The sequence below is a fragment of the Nuphar pumila genome, chromosome 6 (genome assembly GCF_984573655.1).
Source record: "Nuphar pumila chromosome 6, dmNupPumi1.hap1.1, whole genome shotgun sequence".
Lineage (NCBI taxonomy): Eukaryota > Viridiplantae > Streptophyta > Magnoliopsida > Nymphaeales > Nymphaeaceae > Nuphar > Nuphar pumila.
Genome location: NC_143254.1, coordinates 92,507,905 through 92,524,761, shown reverse-complemented (window position 1 = coordinate 92,524,761; position 16,857 = coordinate 92,507,905). Strand labels below are relative to the sequence as shown.

General features: G+C 36.5%; 1 protein-coding gene across 5 annotated transcripts in view; it reads right to left on the bottom strand.

Moving 5' to 3' along the window:
• The window catches only part of LOC149835162 (histone-lysine N-methyltransferase SUVR5-like), a 45,301-nt gene that overhangs the window by 22,526 nt on the left and 5,918 nt on the right, over positions 1 to 16,857 (bottom strand). For all 5 annotated transcript variants that reach the window (XM_090011733.1, XM_090011732.1, XM_090011736.1 and 2 more), the window contains one exon: positions 16,535 to 16,645. In XM_090011733.1, the coding sequence (XP_089867859.1) occupies positions 16,535 to 16,645 (111 nt within the window). The remainder of the gene's footprint in view (positions 1 to 16,534; positions 16,646 to 16,857) is intronic.

Here is a 16,857-nt window from a genome sequence, read left to right as displayed (position 1 = left end):
CTAGGGCTCTGCTTCAGGCCATAGATAGCCTTCTTCAACTTGCACACTTTCTGACACTCCTCCTGAACCTCAAAGCCTGGTGGTTGTTGCATGTAGACTGTTTCATGCAAATCCCCATACAAAAAGGCATTCTTGACATCCAACTGAAACAAAGGCCATCCATATTGCACAACAACAGAAAGAACAAAACAAATAGTGCCAAGTCGAGCGACTGGGGAAAAAGTTTCAAAAAAGTCAACAACATATGTCTGAGTATAGCCTTTTGCAACCAACCGAGCTTTATACCGTTCAATTGACCCATCCGAGTTATATTTAATGGTATATACCCATTTGCAGCCAACAATATCTGCATCAGTAGGAGGATCAACCAAGTCCCAAGTGCCCCTGGAGCATAGGACATCCATCTCATCCCGCATAGCCTGCACCTATTTGGGGTCGAATAGAGCTTGACTGTGATGAAGCGGAACAGAGGAGGCAGACAGAGCCGAAACAAAATTCTTCATAGATGCCCCAAGATTAATTTCTGAAACAAATTGTGAAATGGGATGAAGGGTGCATTGTCTTTTTGCTTTGCGCAGAGCAATAGGAAGATCATCATCAAGAGCAAAAACGTCAGTACGCTCAGAAATACTTTATGGGAAGAAGATAATGGGGGCATGGTGGTAGGTAGTATAACCTGTGAGTGTATACTATAGGAGGGTTTCGGTAGCAAGACTCACCAGAGGATGGAGCCAAAGGCTGTGGAGGAAACGACTCTAAAGGAAAAGGAGGAACTGGCAGAGGGAGGACATCACCATGGTTCTCCTGTAACCTTGGAGTAGCAGTCGAAAAATATGGAATAGACTAAAAAAAGGTAACGTCTGCACTAACATACTCTTTATGGGATATAGGGTCATAACAGCGATATCCTTTTTTATTCTTAGGATACCCAAGGAAAACACATTTAATAGACTGTGACGCAAGTTTATCTCGATCAGGACCCAGTTTATGCACAAAACACACACATTCAAAAACTTTAGGGGGGATAGGAAAGAGAGGAACCTTTGGATAGAGAATTTGGATTGGGATCTGGTCTTCTACAGAACTTCAAGGCATGCGATTTATAAGAAAGCCAATAGTCAAAACCGCATCTCCCCAGTATGACGCAGGCATATTGGATTGAATCATTAGACACCGAACGACATTGAGGATTTGTCGATGCTTCCTCTCAGCCACACCATTTTGCTGGGATGTATGGGGACATGTAAATTGAGGTTGAATCCCATTAGCAGAATAAAATTGAAGCAAGTCTTTGGATTTGAACTCCAGAGCATTATCAGTGCGCGAACAATTTTAACACACGTCAAATTGAGTTTTTATTTCAGCAATCAAAGATTTAAGAATAACAGGGCCTTGAGACCGATCTTTTAACAGGAACACCCACGATAACCTTGAGAAGTCATCAATAATGACCAAATAATAACTACACTGAGTCCTAGTAGGAATCCTACTTGGACCCCCATACATCGACATGAAGAAAATCAAACAGTCTTTGACTCGACAGACTTAGACTAGAAGGAAAGGAGCTTCGGCAATGTTTTCCCAATTGACATGTTTCACATTGAAACGAAACTGAAGGAGGTATACGAGGAATGACACGACAAAGTTTTGGCACTGGAAGGTGACCCAGACGACGATGCCACAATAAAGGACTTGAGGATGATGTAACAGCAGAGTAGATCGAACCCACTGGCTGATGTAAATAATACACACCACCTTCCTCATGGCTGCCACCGATCCTCTTTCCCATCAGCAAGTCCTGAAAGGTGCAATCCATAGGATCAAAAATCACCCTACAATTCAACTCTTTTGTCATTTGACTGACAGACAACAGATTCTGTGGAAAGGCAGGAGCATGAAGAACATTTGACAATTGAAGAGGGGGACATAGACATGCTTCCCTGCCCTACAATTGGAGAAGAACTGCCATCAGCAAGAACTACTCCTTTTTTATCAAACACAGGTTTTAAATTTGAAAAATTACACGAATTTCCACACAAGTGTCTAGATGCTCCTGAGTCAATGATCCACCTACCACCGTGGCCTGATAGGTCATCACTTCCAGAGTATGCAACCTCAGCAACAGGGGATTTCGAAGTGGATGGGCGTAAGGCTAGAAGCTCTTCATATTCAGTCCTGCTAAGAGTTACAAAATCATTGGAATAATCTGCATCTGATTTCTGCTCCCCTTTTTGTAAATCAGCCATTACCATTACTATGTAATATAAATTGTTCTTCACGGCAACCAGATATGAGCAAACCAAAGGTAGAAGGCAGGTTCACGACAAAAACAATATATTTAATCTGTATCCACGACCATTACTGAACCATTTTCAGCATAAAAAAAAAACAACACAAAGATTGGAAAGTCGTAATAGAAAGTTGGCCAACTGAATCAGATGAGGTCTGTCACCATACGCTTAGATAATATTATTCCATACCTGACGTTGAGATTCATCAGAACCTATATAAGCATGACTTCCAAAAGAAAAACTCCAATAGATTTTTGACGTCAGATCTAGTACCAGATCAGCGTTTGACACTCATAGAACAATTCCCTTATAGCCTTCAACATACTCGATCCCCACTTGATCAGTCTTCTCCACGATCCACACACCACAATCTTCAAGACTATATCACTCTGGCTGACTTGCTCCAACAAATATAACTTCAACCATATTCAGATCTGGCTGAATTCAGGCCTCGACAGTGACCTAGACACAGATCTGACCTAGACATAAATCTGTTCAATCACAGAGGATACAACAGCGACTCTTTATCGTACAGGATTCTCGACAAAAAAAAACTAAAAGAAAGCGAGGTATAGGATTCACGACAACCCCAGATCAATCGGAAAGAGCCAATCCAAAAAAAATTCAGCATCCAAATCCATGAATATCCAGATCCACTATAGTGAATTGCCTTCACCACAACACCCAGATCTGTGATCAGATCTGAACATACGATCAGATCCAAAGAAATATGCAGATCTGCGACTATAAGAGTTCCCACGACAAATCTGGTCGTCACCCACATCCACGACAAAAAAAAAATAGGCTGCCACCCACTTCACTTCAACATTACTGAAGCATACCTGTATCCACCAGATTTGATCGACCGAACCATACTTCCACCTCCACTTTTAGATCTTAAGTCTAGACCCCTTCACCCGATCTGGTACCCTTCACGCACGCTTTGGCGCAGACCCAAAAGTCACGCCCCTTCACGCGATCTGGTACTCTTCATGCATACTTTGGCGCAGACCCCGAAGTCACCCCCAAGGTCGCCTGCTCTGATACCATGTTGCGACAGTTCATGGAGCACTCAGGAACCGAGGCAGAGAGAGAGAGAGGGAAAATCGTTATTTTATTAGGGCTACTATCCTCTAGTTTAAATAGAGGTTAGCCTAAAGAGAAATTACATATGGGTCCCTCATTTGTATATTAAATATCAAAAAGGAACTTTTTAAGAATAAAACATAATTCAGACGACTAATCTTAACAGAGGCACTTGCAAATACAAGGAATAACACGATCTTCAAGCTTTAACCTTGCTCTGATACCATGTGAAAATATCTCAAAAGAGATAATGTGCATAAAAAGCACAACCACCACAAAGGGAAATGTTCACAAAGGCACAAGAACACTTAGAACAAGATGTACCCAAGGTACAAAAAGAGAACACAAATGTAAAAATATAAAGAATTTTATTGAACAACGGAGAACAATGCTCCAAGCATTGAATGACATTTAAGAAGGGGGTTCACCCCTGTTTATAAGAAGAGAGAACCTTGGAGGGGCTCCCACTAGACGTTGGAGCCCCTCCAACGGTTAGAAATCTAACTGTTGGAGGGGTCCAACGTCTAGTTTGGACCCCCTCCAAGTTGACTTAGTCAACAAAGAAAAAGGAAACGGAAAGAAAAAAGAAAATTACAAACATATACACTAATGTGGATATGCGTAAAAAGAGGAAAAGACAAAAATACCCCTGGGGGTTTACATGAAGTGAAAATAATATATATATATATATATATAAATATATATGTGTACAATAAAACGAGATACAATTTAACAAAGCGTACCTGAAATGAGGCTTGACTGGATTTGCTGAAGAGGCTGCAACGATGAGGTACAGGCTAAGTGACAGAAATCTCAAAAGTTGCACACCACTCTAGGCGTCATTATGTTCTATATAATATAGCCTCTGATTAGGTCTATCATACAAAAGTCTAAACAATCCCTGGTTATAAGAACTAATAACATAACCTAGGTTTGGATCTTTGATCTACATCGAACCCAAATCCAAATCCAGATAAGAGCAGTAAGAATACAGCGTCTTAACAGCCTCCCTTAAGATGAGCGTGCATTTGAATCATGCTAATCTTGCCTTTAAGAAACCAGAATCTTTTAACTGTCAGTCCTTTAGTAAACAAATCTGCGATTTGATTCTTCGTTCCAATATATCTTGCTTCTATTTCTCGATCCTCAATCTTCTGCCTGATGAAGTGCTGATCTATTTCAATATGCTTTGTCCTTCCATGATGTATAGGATTTAGTGATATCTTTATAGGTGTCTGATTATCACATAATAAAATAGATTTAGGTAAAAATTCTCCTAACTCAACCAAAAGATGTCTAATCCATGTTAATTCTGATGTGATGAAAGCTATCGCACGATATTCTGCTTTTGTGCTAGATCTCGCAACAACCTTTTGCTTTTTATTGCTCCATGAAACCAAGTTTCTTTTAAGAAATACACAATAACCAGTTACTGACCTTCTTTCATCTGGGTCTCCAGCCCAATCCGCGTCTGAATATGCCATTAACATTAAAGTGTCATAATTTTGACTTTTTTTCTTGTACACTAAGCCATCTCCTATGGTACCTTTCAAATATCGCAAAATCCGTTTGACTGCATCCATATGTACAATTCTTGGTTCATGCATGAACTAAGACACTTGATTCACAACATAAACTATATCTGGCCTAGTGAAAGTCAAATATTGGAGCATGCCAACTATGCTCAGATAATTGGTGGCATTATCATATATGTCTCCCTCTCTACTACTTAGCTTTTGGTGAATGGGAGATGGGGTGGCCACCAGCTTGCAGTCCTTCATCCCCCATGTAGCAAGAAGATCAATGGTATATATTTTATGTTGAGTCATTGTTAACTTCTCCTCTTGTCTATCAACTTCAATAACAAGGAAGTACTTTAACTCTCCAAGATCTTTCATTTAAAATCTGCTGCTAAGTAACCTTTTGATCTTTTGAATGTGTTCTTTTGAGTTTCCTATGATTATCATGTCATCTACATATATAAGAAGCAGTGTTATGCACTCTTCTCTTTTGTATATGAATAGAAAATAATCAAGATAGGAACGAACAAATCCATGTCTCTGAATTTCTTGAGAAAAACTTTCAAACCATGATAGTGAAGCTTGTTTTAACCCATAAATAGATTTTTGTAATCTACACACATAACCACTTGGATCACCTTGAGTATAGCCTTCTAGTTGTTCCATATACACATCTTCTTTCAAGTTTCCATGGAGAAAGGCATTTTTGACATCCATCTGGTTGAGTGTCCAGCCATAATCAATAGCTAAAGATATGACAATGCGAATGGTACCAATTTTTATCACAGGGTTGAATGTTTCATCATAATCCAATCCATATTCTTGAATAAATCCTTTTGCCACCAGTCATGCTTTATATCTCTCCACACTACTATCGGGCCTATACTTTATTTTATAAACCTAATTGGATCCAACAACATTCTTGTTCAAAGGCCTTCGAACAATTTTCCATGTTTGGCATTTATGTAGTGCTTCAATTTCTCCATTCATTGCATCAACCCATCTTTTATGTTGATAAGCTTGATAATAATGCTTGGGTTCTTCCTGGGCTTTTATGGAAGCAAGGAACGCTGGATGATCTGCATTAAAACTTTCATAACTAATCCACTTCTCCACAGGATGCCGTATTCGTGTCGATCTTCTCAAGGTTATGGAGTTATCATGTGTCGTCACAAATCCTTTCTGTTTTGGTTCTTGGGGCATAAAACGAGATCTTGTACCTCTGGTGTAAACCTGTCCCTCTATAAATTTGTTGTGTGTTTGCTCCATTGCCTCATCTTTATCATCAATTCCACCTGTGTCAGATTCAACAATGACCGTTTCCGCTTTTTCGGCATGTGAAAATAATTTTGCACTGAGCCAAGGTTGATAATATTCAATCTTGGATTGCTGATCTTGAAGCATATTGGCGTTATCTTTATGCTGAAAGGAATTCTCATCAAAAACAAAATTTTGTGAATCTGCAAATACTAGCTTTGTTCCCAAACTTATTTCGTTGACTCTTGTCAACATGAACATAACAGATGCAACCAAAGGACTTCAAAAATACATAATCAGGATGTTTACCATATATCATAAAATACGGGGATCGTCTGTTCAGAGCTTCCATAGTGAGACTATTTATTATATAGAATGAAAGGCTTTCGTCCATAGTCCTAATGGTAAATTGCTGGCATGCATCATAGTAAGTGCATTTTTTGCAATGTGTCGATGCTTACGTTCTGCAAGACCATTCTGTTGAAGGGTGTGAGGACACGTCACCCTTCAAACAATCTCATTCAGTTGCAAAAATTCAATGAAGTTATTGGAAACATACTCCCCACCTCCATCACTTTGAAAATTAAGAATGGTGAACGAAAATTGGTTTTTGACATAGGCATGAAACTTGCAAAAGATGTCAAAAACTACGGATTTTTGTTTCATAAAAAATATCCAGGAATAACGAGAATAGTCATCAACAAATATAACATAATATCTACTTCTATAAAAGAATTTTTCTGGAGCAGGACCCCAAACATCAGAGTGCACAATCTCAAAATGTTTTGAAGCTCTTTCATTTATAGAATAAAAAGAAATTACATGACTCTTGTAAACTTGACAACTGAAACATAATGTTTTATTCAAATAATGACTCAAGCTTGTCTCTGGAATCAGCTTATAAGAGACAAGATTTTCAATAAATTTATGACTATAATGACCCAACTGACTGTGCCAAAGATTGGTATTATTGACAAGACTGGCGGTGAAAACATGAGACTTTTCAAGAGTCAAATTTGATGATGATGAAGAACACTTTTGCAATGGATTTTCTTTGAAGATGTACATGTTCCCACGTCGCTCCCCTTTAGCGTACGTTGTCTTCATGCGAAGATCTTTCACATACACAAAAAGAGTAAAAACAACGCAATAATTAGTATCATCAACAAGTTTAGAAACATACATTAGATTTTTCTTGATATTGGGTGCACAAAGGACATCAAAAAGTTTAATAAACTTAGACTCTGAAGAAGGAACAAAGACATTTCCAATATAAGTGATGGGATGTTTGGCCCCGTCTCCCATGACAACACTGCCCTTGCCAGAATATCTAATGGGACTAAAAAGTTTACCTGCATCTCCGGTGATGTGACTAGTTGCTCCGGAATCAACATACCAAATTCTTTGATCATCCTGTTTCAGATTCAAAGAGTTTAGGGTAACAATCAATGCATTAAGATCACCCACATTTCTTTCTCCTCCAGCAATTGATTGATTCATGGCAGATTTAACTGGATTACCTTTATGATAATTGGAGTTGTCCTCTGCATTGTAGTTGACATCATCTTTATGATAATAATTAGCTTTTACATGCACAGACTTTCTGTATATAAAACATACCGGGACCCTTGTGCCTCCAATATTAACACTGCTGGAGTTTGAAGTATTAGGAAAAGGTAAAATGACTCTACCTTGTTGAATTCCAGCTCTTTCACGACCACGACCTCCTTGGTAATAACCTCATCTTCCTCTTCCTCTTCCTTTATTTGTCCCTATAAAAAACACTTCATGAGAGTCATGTGATGGCCCAGAATTTTCAGTGGCATGTTTGAGATTCATCTCATTCTAAGGATAGAAGAATAGGAAAACACTGCAACGTAGTGGAAATAACATGATATTCATCTCCCAGACCAGCGAGTGTCTGTTGGACTTTGTCACAATCAGAAACATTTTCTCCAACGAGAGCTAACTAGTCAGTAACCTCTTTCACTTTATTCAAATATTTCATAATACTTGAGGATCCCTTCTTGCTTTGGAACTCTTTCTTCAAATACATAACTCTTGACTCTGAAATTTGAGAATATGTCTCGACTATGCTGTCCCATAATTCTTTGACTGTAAAGTCATCTGGGATTCCAATGAGAACTTCTTGTGACAGAATAGAAGTGAAACAAGCTACAATTGCTTGGTCTCTTTTAACCCATGACACATTCAGGATTTCTGATGTAAACTACGTTCACTACCCCTTTGTCGTCTCTCTACTCTTGCATGACAAACTTCGATGGCATTTTAATTGATCCATCAAGATTACCAGATAGTTTGTGACTTTTAATGAAAGGTATAATTTGCCTTTTCCAAGTCAAAAAATTGCTGTTATTCAGTTTTTCTGAAACAAGTTAAGGTAGGAAACTATAGGAGAACATAGGTTGTGGAACATTAGTGTCCATAAGAAAACGTGAAGAATGTAACAACAGAAGATAGGATGACAGAAAAACAAATCGAGAATAATAACAAACTGCTGCCAAAATAAGGAAACAGCAAAGAGTGACGACAGGAAATGCAAAAAATAGAGATGACAGACTGCTGTCAACAAGGAAGAATATATGCAGAAACAACCACAGAATGCCATTAACAAGATAAATTTACTGCAGAAACAGACAAAAAAGTGACACAATAAGAAAAAGACAATAAGCAAATTTTCTTTTCATGACACAATAGTCTAGAACCGATCCACGACACAGGTTTTGAAACCAAAGGTACGGTACCAGCATATGCAGAATCAAAACAGAAATAAAATATTCAGCGACACAGAAATAATATTCTCGACACAGAGGTTCCAAGATGAGCAGATAAGAGGAATCAAACTCGTTACACAAAAAATAACGATTCTAACCAGATATACGACACATAGAATAACGACCCAAAAAGAAATCGCGCAGCAAAAAAAAATCCATGATCCAGAGAATAATCAGATTCGTGGTCAGAAAGGACTGAATCTGATCTAGAGAGCAAAAAATATATAATATGAAAGAAACAGGGAAGAACGATTATTTTGAAAACTTGTGTGAATCAAATAACAGATCGTTGCAGGCCAAGAAGCGCAGACTGATCACGCAGAGGGGGGAGCACAAGAACTGCAGACAGATCATGCCCAATCACGAACCTTGCTCTGATACCATGTTAGAGCAGCAAGGTGTGTGAGCGTACCTGGAACGAGGCTTGACTGGATTTGCTGAAGAGGCTGCAACGGTGAGGTATAGGCTGAGTGACAGAAATCTCAAAAGTTGTACACCACTCCAGGCATCATTCTGTTCTATATAATATAGCCTCTTATTAGGGCTATCATACAAAAGTTTAAACAGCCCCTGGTTATAAAAACTAATAACATAACCTAGGTTTGGATCTTGGATCCACATCAGACCAAAATCCAAATCTAGATAAGAGCAGTAAGAATACAACGTCTTAACAGAGAATACCTTAAGAATACACATTATCTTAAGGATATTGCTCATGTGTGCAATCTTCAAAATAAAGTTCAAACAATGACTCAAAAAGACAAAAGTATTAGGGAATACTACAATGAATTGTCCAAACTTTGGGAAGAATTATCTATTCTTGAGCCTAAGTGGCATTGCGCAGAAGACATAGAACTTCGACAAAAGCAACTTGATGCGAAACATTTCGATCAATTTATAAATGGCTTGAGACCAGAGTTTGAAAACACCAAATCCGCTCTTTTCGTAGAGGAAAAGTACCTTCTATTATTGACACTATTGAAGGATTGAGTATGGAAGATAATAGGTTTAAGGGGGCACTCTTTGAAAAATGAAGATGACTCGATTTTGGCTGTCTCTAGCCCAAGAAACTACGTGTGCCCCTACAAACCACGAGCATGATAACAAGTCTTATTGGAAACAAGGCAATGATTATGACAAAAAAATTTATTTGTTATAACCGTCATGAACCCGGGCACACTAAGCCTCAATATCCAAAGTTTAGAAAAAGAGGGAAAAAAATATGGCTTTAGTTGGCTCTTCACAATAAACTAATGATGCACCCATATCAATGGCACAACTTATGAAGATTCTCCAACCACTTCTCAAAGGAGTATCTTCTTTAAATGAAGCCTCAAATGGAGCAACATTTTTGTTCTTCTATAATCCTGGTAAAACTCCTTGGCTTCTTGATTCTAGTGCTTCCTTTCATGTGACCCCTAATAGTAAAATTTTATCTGAATGTCATACCAACTCAAGCTTGTCAAATGTTTTTACAACCGATGGTACATTTCTTGAAATAGAAGGAATAGGAAATTTTGAAAATTTATTACAAAAGTCTACAAAAATCACCATTCCAAAAAGTTAGATATATTCCCAAATTAAATTTAAATCTCTTATCAGTTTCACAAATACTTGATCATGGATATAATGTCTCATTCTCTTCTGATAGATGTTGAATACATGTTTGCCAGTCAGGGAAGCTAATTGGGGAAGGTTGTGGAGAAGGATGTCTTAATTACATGATTTTTTTTTAAATACCCAAGGATGCCTTTTGTTATAATGTTAAGAAATTAGAATTGGATATATGACACAAACAACTTGGTCATCCTAATATATCCAAAATTCAAGATTTTTCAAATTTGGAAAAATTTTGTAACTTTGAAAATTTTACGTGTAAATATTGTATTCTTGAAAAAATGAAGAGATTAACATTTCATGAAAGAACTTTCTTTTCTTCTAGACTGCTTGAGCTAATACATTCAGATGTTTGGGGTCCGACACCAGTTATATCAAAGAGTGAATATGCATACTATGTGATTTTTGTTGATGATTTTTGTAGGTATACTTGGATCTACTTTCTCGAACATAAATACGAGGTCTTCTCACATTTTTAAATATTTCATAACTTGGTCAAAAATAAATTTGAAAAGCATATTTCTATTTTTTTCACAGATTCAAGGGGATAATTTTTATCAAAGAAATTTAAAGATTATCTAAATTTGCATGGTATCACACATCAAAGATCTTGCCCTTATACACAACAACAAAATGGTTTGGTTGAACGAAAACACATACATATTATGGAAACAACCAGAAATCTACTAATAATAAATCAAGTGTCAAAAGAATTTTATGCTGAAGCAGCCCTAACTGCTATGTATCTCATCAATAAAATGCCTTCTTCTTTACAAAATATAACACCAGTTGAAAAACTCTTTAAAGTATCTTCTGATTATGCTAGACTAAGAATTTTTTGGTGCAAATGTTTTGTTTTTACTAACAAAAATGATAAACTCTCCCCTCGTGCTATTCCTTGTTTTGTCTTGGGTTATGCAAATAACCAAAAAGGATACAGGAATACAGATGTTTTGATCCTAAAAATAAAAAATTATGTGTCACGTAAGGTGACCTTAGAAAAAGAAATTTTTTTTTATTTTGAAAAAGGAAAGGAAGTAGATGAGAAATTCCTTTTATTTGATTTAAGTTCAAGTCATGAAAAATGTGATTATGAATGTGATCTGGATAGTGGTCTTGATATAATCAATGAATATGATCTTGATAATGGTCATGATGATATAATTACCGAAGAGCAACCTCATAAGAACAAAAATTATTTACAATATTCTATGCGTAGGGACCTTTACCAACCGTGTATACTAGAGAAATATGTTGAACAACCTGAAATTCATACTAGAAGGACATCCAGGATTTCCAAACTACCTGAAGTTTTTTTATTTTATGATTCTTTTTCTCTAAAATACAAGGCATTTATTGCATTAATCCATTTATATGTAGAACCTTCAACCTATACTCAAGATAAAGAACATTCTAAATGGGTAGAAGCCATGAGAATAGAGTTAGAAGCTTTAGAAAAGGCTAATACTTAGATCATTCAAGATATTCTAAAAGAGAAGAAACCTATAGGTTATAGGATATAAAGTTAAATTAAAACAAAAAGTGATGAAACTCTTTGAAAGATATAAAGTTAGATTAGTTACCAAGAAATATTCTAAAAAATATGGAATAGATTACGAGAAAACCTTTGCCCCAGTCGCTAGAATGACTACTGTTCGAACTCTAGTAGCATTAGCCTCTGTTCGAAAATGGCCTATACTTTAAATGGATGTTAAAAATGCTTTTCTTAATGGAAACCTAGTTGAAGAAGTTTATATAGAGGCACTACCGGGTATAAGTGTCCTTAAGGGTAAAACAAACCCCAAAGGCTTGGTATGACCAGTTTAGTCGAGTTGTGCTTGATATTGGATTTAGAACTTTTTTTACTGACATTGCACTGTTTGTTAAGAGCTTTGATGCAGGTTCTTCTTCTCTACATGGACGACATGATCATCACTGAAAGAGATACACAAGGAGTTGAAAATATTAAAAAACTTCTCAAAAAATATTTTTAGATGGTTGATTTAGGCTTCTTAAAATATTTCTTAGGAATCGATGTTGCTTACTCTCCTAGAGGATATTTATTATCTCAGTCTAAATTTGCTTTTGACATTGTTTTCAGGTCTAGTATCACAGATGATAAGAAATTTTACATCCCTGAGATTGCAAACATCAAGATGTGAATTGATAATGGAGAACTTCTTGAAGATCTTACTCTTTACAGATGGCTTATTGGAGCACTCTCTTATCTTTCAATTACTAGACCTGATATAATATACATTGTACACACAGCTAGTCAATTTCAGCACACTCCCACTTTTGTTCACATGAGAGTTGTTTTGTGTATTATTAGATATATTAAGACTTCTCTTTCTCGAGGTATCTTTTTGTCTGATTCATCTTTTTTAGATTTAATTGCTTATACTGATGTTTACTAGGGAGGTGATCCCAATAACAGACACTCAACCACGGGTTTTTGTGTTTTCTTAGGTGAATCTCTGATTTCATGGCAGTACAAGAAGCAACAAAAGGTTTCGCTTTAATCAACTGAGGCTGAATATCGAGTCATGACAACTACAATGATGGAGGTAGTCTGGCTCAGATGGTTGTTGGCTAATATGGGAGCTCAAGTGACAAGAGCCTTCTACATGTGTTATGACAACAACAGTGTGATCTATATTGCCAATAATCGTACTTTTTATGAATGTACTAAACATATCAAAATTGATTATCACTATATTCGAGAGGAGTATCTACATGGGACCATTGATCTGCCTTATGTTACATCATAATACTAGTTAGCAGATTTCTTCATCAAACCTCTCGTTGCTCTCCATTTTCACTTCCTATTAGACAAACTTTCGATTTTTGTACAGTAAGTTTGAGGGGGAGTGTTAAAAATTATAAATATATATACCATGTCACATGGGTGCGGGTGCGACACAGGTGCAGCACAATTTCAAAAATTTTGGACACGGGGACTCGGCTATATATATATATATAAGACTCGGTCAAAGTTGTGTCCGTTAGGGGACAAGTGATGAGTTGTGAAGCCTGATTCAGGGTTTTTTTCCTTACAGGAGAGGGGGGGGGTCCCCCCGGTGCGGGTCCCGCTGCACGGTCAACGGGCGGGGGTCAGGGGGCCCCCCCTGGCGGGGGGTTATAGGGGTGCAGTGTCCCCCCCCCCAAGATTTTTTATTTTTTCAAATTCTGTAGCCCAGAAAAAAAAATTAATTCTAAAAAATGGACCAAAATCACCCTGGGTGCGTTGACCGCACCCAGGGTTGGGTTGACCGAGTCTGAGCCGCACCCATGTCGGTGTGTCGACCTTGGAGCCGAGTTCGTGTGACATAGTATATATATTTATACATATATTATTATGTATATTTATTTATATAAATATATTTTTCTTGTAACTAGGTTAGAATAGTTAGGTTAGTTTTTATTTTTTTTGGTCTTGTTTGAATTAGCCAACATGAGAGTCGTTGGGATGCCCAACGTCTCTATTGAGAGCCGTTGGACCCTCTCAATGACTTCTCTTGAACCCTCTCAATGTTTGTGTATATATAGGGGTTAAAACCCCTCAAATGTAATGTTTCCTGCACGAAGGTTATCAATAAAACATTATTTATTTACTTCTTGCTTGTCACTTGTGTGGGTTTTGTGAGAAAGCTCATTTGTGGCTTTTTGGTGTGTTTCATGAGTGAGCCCATTTGTGGCTTTTTGTGTTCACTTTAGCATTGTGATGGATCTTGTTGATGGCTTCCGTTTTCTTTACAATACGCACACAAGATTGTTCTATTGGGAATGGTTTCTCCTGCTGATGTCCAACCATTGGCACAACCTAGGTTGAACCAGTCACAAAATTCGCCAATATATTGAATTTCTTGCAAATAAAATGTGAGATCAACTCAAAACGAGATATAACCGAAAATGTGATATATTTAAACATATCGCCAAACACCAGAAATAATTGCCATCTTTTTAGATGGCAGGACTTTTTTAACTTTTTTATGCAGCAGTCATTTAATACTGACTTGGCATTGAATGATGCATGGCATGCAACATTTAATGCTGCATGGTAGGCAGAATTCACTACCGCCCACTCATGGGGAATGCTTATTACGATAAACAATAGTAGGGAGGCACCCTCTTTTATAACAGGTGACAAGGCCCCCCACCCCCCCCCCCCCACCCTTTTCCCTTTGATATGGAACTAATCAAAGTAGCCCATTAAAGTGTAAACATGCAATGTTATATGATATATATCATTTTCTTTAAACGGCCCTCACCTCTGCCCAAACCGTCCTGCTGTTATATTGTATATTTTCATAAACCCCTTCAATCTTATTGTCCAAACCACCCTATGTTATATAGGATTTTTGTAAACGCCCCTCACCCCATTGCCCAAACCATAAACCGCCCTCTCTCTTTATATATACATATATATATATATATATATATATATATATATATTTCAACTTGCTAAGATTTTTTCCAAAATTTTTCCGAGAAGTCAATTTTTTAAAATCTCCCAAGATATTCCTTTGCTGAGAATATCTCAAGAACGAGATTTGTGACTATGTTTTGAACATGAAAATCCAAGAGAGAGAGAGAGAGAGCAAACAAAAGGTAGTTTACCTTTTCACCATAGTCACAAATATCGGCAGTATTTTCAAAATATTGCAATATTATCAATGTAAAATAAAAAACAAATTGACAAGAAAACTCTCACAAATTTTGAAAATATTGAGAATTTAAATTTATCGTGATAATATAAAAAAATATTGGAAAATTATATTTATGTTTTATGTTCATGTTTTATTGCTTCTTTGGTTAACATATATTTTTTCTTATTTATATTCATGCTTCATTGCTTTGCTGAAAATGTACTTTTTCCTATTTTTCCAACTTCTTTTAAATTGTTATATTTACCAAGATTTTCCTGATATATATCGAAAAACAATAAATATCCCAAACATTTTTCCTCGCTGAGATATAGTCAAGACTGATAATTTGTGACTATGTTTTTCACTAGCCATTTTGTATTTTGAGGATTGGAGAAAAAATGGAATAAACCTTAAATTAGAGTTCATCATTGTTGTTGCATGATGATGAGGGAATTCCAATGCGAAGAATATAAGAAGAAGGGGATGCCAGGACTTTAAAGAGAAAATCTCTCTCTCTCTCTCTCTCTCTCTCTCTCTCTCTCTCTCTCTCTCTCTCTCTCTCTCCATGCTTTTTAGCCAAACTAAAAATTGGATTGCACCTCTGGCTGATCTGCAAGACCCAATTTCACTTGTTGACCCTATCTGGTTTATAAAGCACTGCCACCAAGCTTCAGAATATCAACTGGAACATGCTGAGCAATAATTTCCTTGTATTATTACATGGAACATTGTAACTAACTTTCATTATTGGCTTAATCGTGCAAACCAGTGTTTAAAAACTCGCCGTGTGTACTTATGACTTGGGCGACTCAGCTATTCACCAGGTCAAATTATTCAATGACCTGGAACTTAACAAAACACAGCTGAGTCATATATATATATATATATATATATATATATATATATATATATATATATATGTGTGTGTGTGTGTGTGTGTGTGTGTGTGTGTGTGTGTGTGTGTGTGTGTGTTATGTATATTATATGTAAACTATATATTTGCATAATTAATAATGTAATATATATATATACTTTGTAATTGTATACATAATATGTATAATATAATACATATTATATGTAACAATTAGTTATGCAATATATACAAACATATTATATACATATCTTTTATAGAAATATAAAGTCACTGGGTTTTAAAACTATGGCACAAACCACCTACAGTTATGATCTTTTCATACAAGTGTTGATAAAAGCAACTTGACTTGATGGATATTCTCTACACCAAATAGTTAGATGATGGGCACGGATTATGTATCTAGCATTTTTCAAAAAAGTGCAGTAAAAGGACCAAGATTGCTTACCTTCATGAGGATTTCAACAGATTCAGCATTCCTTGCATTCTGACATCGGCATGCCCAAGAGTTGAAAGAATATTCAAGCCAATAAGAAAATATATAGTTGGATAGAATCATCTGTCCAAAAGTTCAATTTTAATAATGAATAAAATTATAAGATTGTCTATCAAATGCTTCTACAGAAGCATAAACCTTTTTTATTTTTTAGGAAGGCAGACGCATAGACTGAAAAATTATTAAAAAAAGACTAAGAAAACCATGTCATTCGAAAACAAACATAATATTGAAGCATGTAAAAAACCACAAAGTCATGAATAATCAGGTAGATT